This window comes from Oppia nitens, unplaced genomic scaffold (assembly GCF_028296485.1).
Source record: "Oppia nitens isolate AA-2021 unplaced genomic scaffold, nextdenovo-longstitch-racon4-pilon3 scaffold2_pilon_pilon_pilon, whole genome shotgun sequence".
In the NCBI taxonomy this organism is placed as follows: Eukaryota; Metazoa; Arthropoda; class Arachnida; order Sarcoptiformes; family Oppiidae; genus Oppia; species Oppia nitens.
Window position 1 is genome coordinate 3647400 of NW_026533210.1, and position 12270 is coordinate 3659669.

At 23.6% G+C, this 12270-nt stretch overlaps 6 protein-coding genes across 6 annotated transcripts; 3 read left to right on the forward strand and 3 right to left on the reverse strand.

Moving 5' to 3' along the window:
* The first annotated feature begins 1192 nt into the window (after positions 1-1192).
* Positions 1193-2162, forward strand: LOC128955638 (OV-16 antigen-like). Its single transcript, XM_054301311.1, has 2 exons — positions 1193-1402; positions 1452-2162. The coding sequence occupies exons 1-2, from the start codon at positions 1193-1195 to the stop codon at positions 2160-2162; spliced, it is 921 nt and encodes a 306-aa protein (XP_054157286.1).
* Positions 2163-5356: 3194 nt separating this feature from the next.
* LOC128955639 (phosphatidylethanolamine-binding protein homolog F40A3.3-like) lies at positions 5357-5953 on the forward strand. The gene is made up of 3 exons (XM_054301313.1): positions 5357-5410; positions 5526-5890; positions 5944-5953. Exons 1-3 carry the CDS (start codon positions 5357-5359, stop codon positions 5951-5953), a joined length of 429 nt encoding a protein of 142 aa, XP_054157288.1.
* Positions 5954-6304: 351 nt separating this feature from the next.
* On the forward strand, positions 6305-7011 carry LOC128956145 (protein D1-like). The gene is made up of 2 exons (XM_054301826.1): positions 6305-6378; positions 6454-7011. Exons 1-2 carry the CDS (start codon positions 6325-6327, stop codon positions 6931-6933), a joined length of 534 nt encoding a protein of 177 aa, XP_054157801.1. The 5' UTR covers positions 6305-6324; the 3' UTR covers positions 6934-7011.
* A 135-nt stretch (positions 7012-7146) lies between these two features.
* LOC128955292 (protein D3-like) lies at positions 7147-7904 on the reverse strand. Its single transcript, XM_054300952.1, has 2 exons — positions 7672-7904; positions 7147-7606 (listed from the first exon to the last, which is right to left on the reverse strand). Exons 1-2 carry the CDS (start codon positions 7867-7869, stop codon positions 7163-7165), a joined length of 642 nt encoding a protein of 213 aa, XP_054156927.1. The 5' UTR covers positions 7870-7904; the 3' UTR covers positions 7147-7162.
* Positions 7905-9013: 1109 nt separating this feature from the next.
* Positions 9014-9649, reverse strand: LOC128955640 (protein D3-like; the record flags this gene model as incomplete). The annotated part of the gene is made up of 2 exons (XM_054301314.1): positions 9014-9457; positions 9512-9649. Coding segments are annotated over 2 exons (582 nt in total), but the record flags the coding sequence as incomplete, so codon positions are not given.
* A 916-nt stretch (positions 9650-10565) lies between these two features.
* On the reverse strand, positions 10566-11213 carry LOC128955465 (protein D2-like). The gene is made up of 2 exons (XM_054301139.1): positions 11120-11213; positions 10566-11031 (listed from the first exon to the last, which is right to left on the reverse strand). Exons 1-2 carry the CDS (start codon positions 11207-11209, stop codon positions 10570-10572), a joined length of 552 nt encoding a protein of 183 aa, XP_054157114.1. The 5' UTR covers positions 11210-11213; the 3' UTR covers positions 10566-10569.
* Between the last annotated feature and the right edge of the window lie 1057 nt (positions 11214-12270).

The window sequence follows — 12270 nt, forward strand, 5'->3', positions numbered from 1 at the left end:
TATCTTGAAATTTGTTAATTAATAAAAAAAATAAACCGGTATATTGTTTATTAACTTTAAAGATATTTAAGTCCAATAAATATTTAATATTTAATATCTGATACAAATAATAAATTATTTTTATTATTTTAATATGTTTGACAAATCATGTTTATAAATATTAAATTTTTATAATAAATAATTATTTTTAAATTATAAAATAATTAATAAAAAATAAACAATATAATTAAATAAATAAAATTATTATATATTATTTATAAAATTTAAATATTAATATAAATAACTAATATATATATATATATTAAAGTAAATTGTTATTCAATGATAAATAATGTATTTAATATATTTTGTTAATAATTGTAGTTTTTTAAATAATTTTTTTCTTCGTATATTATATGTCATTAAGAAAAATAAATTGAATAAATTAAAATATAATTATAATTAAAAAAATTTTCTTATTTTCTAGAATAGTATCTATTGTTAAATTATAATTTATAACATTCTATGATATGTTTTGTATCACACAAAACCACAAAATAGATTTTAACAAAAAATTTGTTAATACTATATAAAAATATAATTAAAAATTAAAATTAATTTAATAATTTTAGTCTTTAATATAAATAAAACTAATTTTAATATAATTATTTATATATAAAAAAATAAATAAACTTGAATAATTAATATATTGTAAAATTAAAGTTGTAACCTAAATTTTTATTGAATTAAAAAATAAATTCTAATTTATCCATAATAGTAATTTTCGATATTAATATTAGTTTTTTTTCAATATGATAATTACTGTAAAAATATTTGTTAAAAAAACAATAAAAATAAAAAATATCAATAATTTGATTACAAATTAATTTATTACCAGTAAATGTTGAGTAATATCGTATTGAATACTGTATTATACTGTATATAATTTTTTAGTTTACTGAATAAATGTCATTTATATGATAGTTTTAATATGTAGAAAACAAAATTATTAAATGCAATTATATTTTATATAAAGTCTATAATTATCAAGTAATTAATATGTAAATTAAATGATAACATTGAAACTAAAATTGATTGATTGACTATCTTTCCTAATGTAAAGGAGTGGCTAATTTATCAAACAAACATATTTTATTATTTCATTTAATCAGTAAAACAAAATACATAATTCAGATTTATATCTAATATAGAAATGTTAATCCACTATAGCATTACAATTGTTTTAGTTGTGTCGCTCATTGAGCGCATAGAAAGTAATAGGAGATCAGTCAGTTGGCGAGCACCGGGAGGTTTTGGTAGACGACTTAGTAATAATAATAATGACAGTTCAATAGAAGCTGTTGTTATTGGCAATGGTATTGTACCCGATGTTGTCGACTCAGTGCCCAATCAGTTAATTAAGGTAAGACCAGCTTTTAGATAATAAATTTGTTAAATTATCAAACCTATAGATCAGTTATCCCAGCGGTGTTGGCGTCGATTTAGGCAATGAGTTGACACCATTTTCTGTGAGAAACCAGCCATCTATTGAATGGTCAATAGAGCCGGAAGCTTACTATACGCTTGTTATGACCGATCCGGATGTGCCGTCAAGAAAAGACCCGACCAATGCTGAAGTCAAACACTGGTTGGTTATTAATATACCAGGAAATCAGGTATCAAAAGGTGAATCACTGGCCGCTTATAGAGGATCTGGACCACCGTTGGGCAGTGGACTACATAGATATGTATTTTTAGTCTACAAACAGCCCACACTTATTATCAATCACTCGGAACCGGTAATACCAACTCCGGCACGTGAAGGCAGACTAGGCTTCAAAGTCAGAGAGTTTGCCCGCAAATATCATTTGGGCGAACCCGTGGCCATTAACTTCTATTTGGCTCAATATGACGATTATGTCGGTTGGATGAGAGCACAGTCAGCGCTGACACAAAAACCCAGTGATATTGAGACAACAATTGTGACAACAACTGTGCCGACAACCACACCATTACCACCTGTTAAGTCACAGAGAAGCGGAGGAATCAGATTTGGAACAAAACGCCGAAACGCGGCATTGAAAACATGGACACCAAAAATGCCGGACAAACCAAAGTTTCCGCAAATGGTTTGCATTAATTATGACAGATATCTTGAAATACAAAACGAATTAAATAACTGATAACTAACTATAAATAATTAAATAATAAAATATTCAGAAATATATGAATATATAGTTTTTATTAATGAAAATTTCATACAAAAAATAATTTCATTACCATAAAATTGCCATATAATAATTTTTTTAAAATTCATATTATGATATGATTAATCTATTTTAAATATATAAAAAAAACAATAATTGAAATACAACTTTGGATAGCTTTAATTATGTAAATATTAATACTTTTTTTATTAAATGAAAACATTAAATATGTTAATAATTTTATTAATTTATTCTATTGAATATCAAATAATATAAAATAATGTTTGCATTAATAATTTATAATAATGATAAGCATACTAAATCACAATAATAATTATAAATTTTATTAAATTATTTTTTGAAAGTCTTTAATAATTAAGTCAGAAATTACTAGTTTTAAAGTCATAAGAAATTGAAAATTATAATACTAATAAATATATAAATTAATTTTATTTTACAAATAATTATACATATTTAAGTAATTTACAAGGCTTTTACAAGATAGAGTGAGTGAATGAATGAGTGAGTGAGTGAGTGAGTGAGTGATTGAGTGAGTGAGCGAGTGAGTGAGTGAGTGAGTGAGTGAGTGAGTGAGTGAGTGAGTGAGTGAGTGAGTGAGTGAGTGAGTGAGTGAGTAAGTGAATGAATGAGTGAGTGAGTGTGTGTGTGTGTGTGTGTGTGTGAGTGAGTGAGTGAGTGAGTGAGTGAGTGAGTGAGTGAGTGAGTGAGTGAGTGAGAGAGAGAGCGAGAGAGCATTAAATTATTAAGTATTTTATCATTTTAAGTGAAGTTTTGTTGATTTTTATTTTTATTTTTGATTTTGTGTTAAATTTTTTATTTTAAGTGTACAATAGATAATAACAAAGCAATTTAAAAAAAACATTTATAAATTATTTTATTACAATGTCTGCGAAATAAAATAAATGCTTTTAATTTATTTTTGTTTTTAATCTTTTTAATGGCTTTACAAAAAAAATCCACTAATTGACTGAAAAATATATAACGTTTTTAATAAATAACTACTTGAAATATCAATTATTGATACAAATTTAATAAAAACTATATTTTTAGTACTAATAAATTTAGTTAATACTGAAGGGATAAAAAAATTAAAATTAATTTTAAAGTTAAAAACATATACAGTATTATAAACACCGGACAAATGATCACATTATGAGAGACAACAACACAATTATGCATATAATTAAAACAAAGTTACAATTTATATATTAGTTTTACAAAACTATTAGATATTTCTAGAAATATATATTAATATAATAATACATATATAATATTAAGTTATTTCCTGGAAGTAATAAACAATTAAATATATCTAATAATCATATTAAAAATATTGAATTTTGATGGACATTAAAATAATTAATTTTATGTTAAAAATTCTTTCTACAATACTATAAATTATTATATTTATAATTAAATAATAAATAAATATTTTTGTTTATCGTGTTATTAATATTTATTATTATTGAAAATATTGGTAATAATAATTTAAACTAAATTACAACAACAACTAAAATAAATATAAAATAAAATTTATTACTTAAAAAACAGTTAAAAAATTTAAATTATAGCTTTTAAATAAAATAAAAATCATAAAATTTGAATAACTTTAATTACAAATAAATAATAGGTATTTAAAAAATTAAATTATAAATTCAATGTACTATAATTGACTGATATTTTATTTTATATTTAATTTTTAATTAAATTTTTGATTTCAAATAATAATTAATAATATATACATTGAAATGATTATTATGGGAATGACTGGATAATGAATTTCACAAATCACTTGATAATATCAACACTGATATTCAGTGTATTCAATATACTATATATGATTGTAATTAATTAATATAAATTATAAATATATTCTTTTGAAATTATATTCAAAATTAATTATCTATACATTAATAATTCACAGCTTTTTTAAATATATAAATGTAAAGTATATTACAATAAAATAATGTAAAGAAAGCATATATACCGATATTTATTTAATTATTATAAAAAAATATTTTGTAATTTAATAATAATGGAATTAAAAACTATTAGTTTAAATTAATTAATTATATAAAAATAAACTGATTTTTGTATTATTTAAATTAAATATCTAGTTGTAAATATACGGTGTATTAATTGTCAAATGTAATAAAATTATGTAAATTTAATGTTTAAAAATAACAAAGAAAATAATAACTTTTAAATTAACTAATATTTATAAATATTTAAATATAAAAATTAAAGTAATTGCAAAAAAAACATTTATAAATGTTAAGCAATATCCTTATAGACATTATAAAGTATTATATGGACTTATATTCAGAAAACAATATTAGTGTATAAAAAATTGTAATTATTATATATTATATAATCATAATAATTTTATAACTTAAATTTTGCATTAATATTTTTTTGTCAATTTATAACAAAAGCTTTAGAAAATATTTAATTCATAATTCATTATTTTTATTACAATAAATATACAGATAATTATATAAAATAAAGTATTAATTTTATATAATTATAAAACTATAAATATAAATTTTTATGAAAATATTTTTTTTAAATTAAATGCAAATTTAACAATACTCAAGTTTTTACTAAAAAAATCTGTACTGAATATTATTTAGTAAAATAATTTAAGTAGACATTAATATATTGAATAATAAATATATTTATGTCAAGGTTTGTCAAGATTTTTTTTAGATACTAAATTCAAGTTTATAAACTATACAACCACTTGATAACACTAAATCCTACTATAAATTTATTAGATACTAATACTTATTGACAATATTATTGCAATTAATTGTTAATATAAATTAGTATTTCGGTACACAGATAGGTGCACTGTTAACAGTAGACTAAAAAAAATACTACCAGTGCATCTGCATAAGTGTGCAGTGCATAATTAAAATACAATATAAAACTACAAACAGTACTTGACTAGTTATACTAAACTTTTAATATATATATACTGTATTTATGATATAGTGACAAAAAATAACATAAGATATACATTAAATAAGTATTAATTTTATATAATATAATAAATTAATTATATTCTATTGTATTGTTTGTTAATTTTGTTATTGTTGTATATTAATTATTAACAATTGTAATTAACAAATAATAAAATTGAAATTATGGATAAATGTGTGCCGGATGTCATTGATATTGTTCCCAAAAATGTTATCAAGGTAGATTTATGAAATCCAAAAAAATATTATGAAATATTTTTTTTTTTAAATCTTAAACACAATTGAAGAGTTGACAAATAAAATATATGTTTAATTTTTTTCAAACAACTTTAAGATTCATTATCCAAGCGGTGTTGACGTCAATTTGGGCAATGAGTTGAAACCCGTAGAGGTTAAGGATGAGCCAACAGTAGACTGGCCCACAACACAACCCGACGATCTCTATACACTACTGATGACAGATCCGGACGCATCGGTAGATGTTCGCGAAATTAAGCACTGGTTGATAGTCAACATACCGGGTAATGACTTAGCTAAAGGCGAACTCCTGGCACCTTATGGCGGGTCGTGTCCGCCAGTGGAGCACGGGTTGCATAGATATATATTTTTGGTATACAAACAGTCGGGCCATTTACAGCACTCGGAGATCCCGATGAAACTGGGCGACAGAGAGGGACGCCGTAATTTTAATACCAAATTGTTTGCCCAGAAATATAATTTAGGCCAACCCTATGCCGGCAACATATACTTAGCCAAAGCTGATGAATACGCTATTAATTTAAGGGCTCAAAGAATTAATAATAATAATAATAATAATAATAAATAATTTGAATTAATTTATTATATTATAATATTTATTAATAATATAAATTCATGTATTATTCATTATCAATGTATATGTAATAAAAATATGACATAAAATTTAATAAACATTTAACATCTGGTGTTTATTAAACAATTGTTAATATTAAATATAATTTTTCAATAATTTATAAATAATTCAATATTAAAAAACTACGTAATTAATATTTTAGTTTTATATTAACTAAAATTATAATTAAAACAAAAATTAATAATTATTTTATTTATAAAATTATTATATTCAAAAACTGTTATTATTATTACTTATAAATATGGACAAAACTATTCCAGATGTTATTAGCACTTTACCAACTAATGTTATCAAGGTAGATTTTAACATATTGTTTATAATAAATAATTTTTAAAAAAATATATTTATTAAATAATAATTTTAAATATAGGTTAACTATCCAAGCGGTGTTAGTGTCAATTTAGGCAATGAATTGACACCATTGCAGGTCAAAGATGAGCCAACATTGGAGTGGTCTACAGAAACCGGTGCTCTCTATACGGTAATTATGTTGGATCCGGATGTAGCCGAAGATATTCGTGCAATAAAACATTGGCTAATAGTCAACGTACCGGACAATGATCTATCAAAGGGTGAACTATTGGCTCCATATGTCGGCTCTCGTCCACCTCAGGATTCGGGTCTTCATAGGTATATATTTTTGGTGTACAAACAACTGGCCGGACATTTGTATCACACAGAAGTTCCCCTAAAACCCAATGATCGTTTGGGTCGCCGTAAGTTTAGCGCTAAACAGTTTGCCAAAAGATACAATTTGGGCGAACCCTACGCCGGGAACCTGTTTGTGGCAAAGGCTGATGATTACTCAAATCAATTGTGGGCTGAGATAAATAAGCCTAAACTCGATTGATTTTTGTTAGTTAAAAATTGTAATAATTGTTAATAACATAATACACATTTTAAAATCAAAACAATATTTTAATAAATTTATTAAATATAAACTTTGGATAAAATTTGCTTAAATGATATCTTATAAAAATGTTTATTTCAATTGTTAATATATATTAAAATATAGATTTATGTTAATGCATAATAAGCATTAAAACATTAAATAATTGTTTTGTTTAGTCGTTGTAATGTTAGCCCAACTTTCCATCCCATTGTGCCATAAAATAGTTGACTGCAATGGGTTGGCCTAAATTGTTATCCTTAGCAAAGTTTCTTATTTTAAATTGGGATCGTTTGGCTAAGTCCGTAGTGGACACCGGGTGCTCAATCAGTTTTGGCTGTCTATAAACTAGGAAAATGTAGCGATGAAGTCCTGTATCTTTTGGTGGTCCCGATCCCTTATAATCGGCCAAAACTTGACCACTGACTACATCTGAACCGGCAATATTAATGACTAACCAGTGTTTGAATTCACCGAAAATGGGATCGGAACGGGTGGGTGCATCTGGATCTGTCATAACTAGAGTATAGTAGGCATCCAATTCCGATGGCCAGCTTATAGTTGGCTTGTCTTTGACCTGAGTCGGTGTCAATTCATTACCGAAGTTAGCCTCAACTCCCGACGGATACTTTACCTAAAATAAGATTTTTTAATACTTTAATTTTGTTGTTGTTAAATGTTTTCATAAATATTTCATACAGTAATCTTGTATTTGGGAACCGTATCGATAACATCGGATACAATACCGTCCCGTCTAAGTGGTGACCGATTCCTGCGTCCATTGAGTTTAGTTTTATGTGTTTGCGTTGAATCGTTTTGGTCGACACACAGACAAACAGTTATGAATAATATCACGGAAATCACAGACACTAAAAATATTTGCCACAATTTATACATTTATTGAGTGTATTTCGTGTTTGTAGTAATTAATAAAACATAAACAATATTTTTTTAATAATTAAAACTATTAATACTTTTTATTTTTTTAATATTAAATGCAATGAAAACACTTGTAAAAAATATTTGCGTGTTTATATAATTTTAATTTTTTTTATAGATTTTAGTTTCTAAATCACTACTATTTTAAAAAACAAGACACAAAACTAAGTACAAATAAGAGAGTATTTTTTCTCACTTTTTTTGTAAATAAGGTATAAAATTAAAATCAAGTTTTTTAAATTTGAAAATATATAAACAATTTATGTAATTCAAATCCAACTATCGTTTCAAATATCGATGTTTTCTATAAAATGTTTGATTTTATTACTTCTCTATTATTTTATTCAGGTTTTCTCAAATTTCAAGCAACAAAAAAAGTACTCAAAAAAGTTCTTAATTAAATAAAACTGTAAAAATGCAAACATTGAAAATTTTTTATTTATTATTGTTAAAAAAATATGTATGTATTTGTAAATTACAGTATATATTATATTAAATACTAATAGTATTGTAGTCAATAATATCATTAGAAACTGGTTTTATTTAGCAATAACTGAACAAATATTTAATTTAGTATGTTATCAATAAATAAATATCATTGATTATGTTAAATTATCTAAAATTAAAGTTGTTATTTTTTTTAAATTAATTATATTTATTGTAATGTTGTGATTACAAATCACTAAATCATGAAATAAAGTTTCAATAAAAAAATATTTTAAATAAATTAAATTATCTTAAAATTGTTTTTAAATATTCATATAAATTTTTAGAAAATATATGTGTAATAGACTGATGACTACTACAATCAATGGTGGGTTGAGTTAAATAAGCCAAAACTTGATTGATTATATAATTTTGAAAACTGTTAATAATTTTTTTTTAAATAGTCACAATATAAATATGCTGTTAAAAATATTAGATATTAATAAACTAATTAAAAATAAACTTTGATTTCAATTTGCTTTTTAAAAACGAAATATAATTGAATATTATTGTAATGCATAATAATTACTAAAACATTAAATAATCGTTTTGTTAGCTAATTAACTGTAATATTAATGATCCATTACATCAAATATAGACTTATCTTTTTCTAATGTTAGCCCAACTTTCCATCCCATTGTGCCATATAATAGTTGACTGCAATGGGTTGGCCTAAATTGTTATCCTTAGCAAAGTCTCTGATTTTAAATTTGGATCGTTTGGCTAAATCAGATCTGGACACCGGGTGTTCAATCAGTTTTGGCTGTCTATATACTAGAAAAACGTAACGATGTAGACCAGTATTTTTTCGTGGTGCAGATCCAATGAAATCGGTCAAAATCTGACCATTGGCCACATCTAAACCGGCAATATTAATGACTAACCAGTGTCTGTATTGACCATTAATGGGATTGGAACGGGTGGGTGCATCTGGATCTGTCATAACAAGAGTGTAGTAGACATCCCTTTTTGATGGCCAACTCACAGTTGGCTTGTCTTTGACCTGAGTCGGTGTTAATTCATTGCCGAAGTTAGCCTCGACTCCCGACCGAAACTTTATCTAAATAGTTAAACATTTTTTTACTGTAATTAACAATTTGTTCATAAGTTATACTGTTATCTTGTATTTGGGAATCGTATCGATAACATCGGGAATAATACCATCCCTTATAAGATTCCGCCGTTCATTTGATTTCAATTCCTGAGTTTGTGTTGAATCGTTTTGGTCGACACACAGACAAACAGTTATTAATAATAATGTCAATGAAATTATTGACATAACAAATATTTGCCACAATTTATTCATTAATTATATTGTTTGTGTTTACAGCAAATAATAATTTCTAAATAAATATTTTTTAAATAATAAAAACTAATTAAAGTAAAATATTAAAACAAATGTAAATGAATATCTAGTCTTAAAATATTTGTTTAATGTTTAAATAATTTCTATTATTATTATAGATTGTATTTAGAATTTTACAAATATATTGTAAGTCACTATTATATTAAAAATAAGTACACTTACTATGAATTTTGTAATTTAGGTATAAAAAAATTAATTCAAGTTTGAAATTTTTTTAAGCAAATCTTGTAATTTAAAAAAAAACTTTTGCTTTGATTATCAATATTTGCTATAGATTGTTTGATTATATTATATATTTTTTTAGTAAGGTTTTAGCAAAATTAATGTCAAAAATAATAAAATGTTTATTTTAATAAATAAAATTAAAAGTACAAAATTACTATTAATTTTATTTGTTAAAAACATGTATAATATAATAAAAAATATATTTTATTAATTATTAAAATTATTTTATTAAATAGTCATTCAATTTGGCAAATATTTAGCTAAACAAAACATCATTAATCATCTTAAATCATCTAAAATTTATTTTTATATAGTTTATTGTAATGTTATACAATTCAATATACAATTAAAATATATATATATATATATATATATATATATATATATATATGTTTAATAAAAACATTATTATTATAAAATATGTAGTTTAGGGTTCAATATTAAATGAAATGCAATTTCTAGGGAACAGTAAAAATGTAATGGAATTTTCGAAAAATAATACAATGAATGGAATTTTCCCAAACTAATAGCTATTATATAGTTTGAAAAATATATCTTATAATATCATATAGTGTGCAAAATTATAATATAATACATGATCGCTGGCTCTGGGATTGAAAATAATTGACAGCTACCGGTTCGCCTAAATTGTTAGATTTAGTCCATTCTCTAATATTAAATTTAATACGAGTTCTGAACGATTCGTTGAGAACGGGAGTCCCATTTGTCTCAATAATACCGTTTGACTGTTTGTACACCAAAAATATATACCGATGCAAACCACCCAACGGTGGCGCTCCGGCTCCTCTATATCCGCACACTGTCCGGCCTTTACTGATATCAGTTCCGGGAATGTTCATAACTGTCCAATGATTGATTGGACTAAGTAATGGTTTCGATCGAAATGGTGCGTCCGGATCGATCATCATAAGAGTATAGTAAACGCCCGTTTCTGTAGGCCAGTCGACTTGTGGCACATCCTTGCTTTCAGACAGTTTCAGTTCTGTGCCATAGTTTACCTCAACTCCCGACGAATATTTTAACTTTAAAAAAATCAATGGTTAGTATATTAGCTAATATTTTGTTCAATAATATATAAATGGTTTATAATTTTTTTTAAATATTTTTTACATTGATTTTATGGATAGGCTCGGAGTCAATAACATCGGGAATCACACCGTCCCGTCTGAGCGATGATTTATCATTACTATTGTCACTCATAGTATTTACTGGAAATTTTTTAAATACTAATTATTATTATTATTAAGTTAGAAAATAAAACTAAAACAATATTTTAATTAAAAATAAATAAATAATTTGTTAGTAATAATTATTACTTGACACTAAATATTTATATACTTTATGTTTCATTTGCAACAAATTTCAATTATATCAAAATTTTATTTGTTTGATTGATTTGTTTAAAAAAAATTACAACAATATATAATATTTTTTAAAAAATACTTTCTATGGCAACTTATTATATATATATATATACCTTTATCAGTTTAGTAAATATCAACATTACTGATTTATACTAAATTTTTATATATGTTTTTTAATATTTTTAATATATATGTTGTTTATAGATAATGAACTTAACTGTACCTAATAAGTACAGTATACTAACAAGTAAGTTATTATTAATAATAGTCAATACGTATACAGTGTATCTAGTATTTACTGTACAGTTTTGTAATATATTTGTACTTAAATACCTGTATATTTTATCCTTGATAAATATAAGCAATTTCTAACGCTTATATAGTATTTTATTATTATGATTACTACAGTACTTATAGTAAAATTTACAAAATAAATATATAATAAATTGTGATTTATTTTGCTATATAATTATACTAATATAATAATTAATATAATAATTATGTTTAGTAATTAGCACTAAAAATGAACTGTTAGTTACTAATTCAAATCAAATACTATAAAAACTTTATGTATTTTTTAATTGTCAATATATTACAATAAAAAAATATTTTTATTAATTTAGATAAAATTTTCATTTTTGTCTGTTAAACAAAATACTAATGATATTATTTTTAAAAATCATAAGCATTTTTATTTTATTTTCTCAATAATATTTTTTTATTACAGTTCATTGTGTATTAAATAGTCAATATTAAATAATCACATATTACTCTATTATTAAAGTAATAGAAAATATTTTAACAACTATGAAATTTTTCGTAACATTTAGAAAATTGATTTGATTAGAGAAATTTTTATATAAAATATAAAACTTACTAAATTAATGATAATCACAA

What these genes read in the sequence shown, in the direction of transcription:
- LOC128955638 (XM_054301311.1), top strand. Translation starts at nt 1,193, where the DNA reads ATGTTAATCCACTATAGCATTACAATTGTTTTAGTTGTGTCGCTCATT. An exon ending in TGCCCAATCAGTTAATTAAG is followed by an intron (nt 1,403 to 1,451) that starts GTAAGACCAGCT and finishes TCAAACCTATAG; the next exon opens with ATCAGTTATCCCAGCGGTGT.
- LOC128955639 (XM_054301313.1), top strand. Translation starts at nt 5,357, where the DNA reads ATGGATAAATGTGTGCCGGATGTCATTGATATTGTTCCCAAAAATGTT. An exon ending in TTCCCAAAAATGTTATCAAG is followed by an intron (nt 5,411 to 5,525) that starts GTAGATTTATGA and finishes AACAACTTTAAG; the next exon opens with ATTCATTATCCAAGCGGTGT.
- LOC128956145 (XM_054301826.1), top strand. Translation starts at nt 6,325, where the DNA reads ATGGACAAAACTATTCCAGATGTTATTAGCACTTTACCAACTAATGTT. An exon ending in TACCAACTAATGTTATCAAG is followed by an intron (nt 6,379 to 6,453) that starts GTAGATTTTAAC and finishes TTTTAAATATAG; the next exon opens with GTTAACTATCCAAGCGGTGT.
- LOC128955292 (XM_054300952.1), bottom strand. Translation starts at nt 7,869, where the DNA reads ATGTATAAATTGTGGCAAATATTTTTAGTGTCTGTGATTTCCGTGATA. An exon ending in TTCCCAAATACAAGATTACT is followed by an intron (nt 7,607 to 7,671) that starts GTATGAAATATT and finishes ATCTTATTTTAG; the next exon opens with GTAAAGTATCCGTCGGGAGT.
- LOC128955465 (XM_054301139.1), bottom strand. Translation starts at nt 11,209, where the DNA reads ATGAGTGACAATAGTAATGATAAATCATCGCTCAGACGGGACGGTGTG. An exon ending in AGCCTATCCATAAAATCAAT is followed by an intron (nt 11,032 to 11,119) that starts GTAAAAAATATT and finishes ATTTTTTTAAAG; the next exon opens with TTAAAATATTCGTCGGGAGT.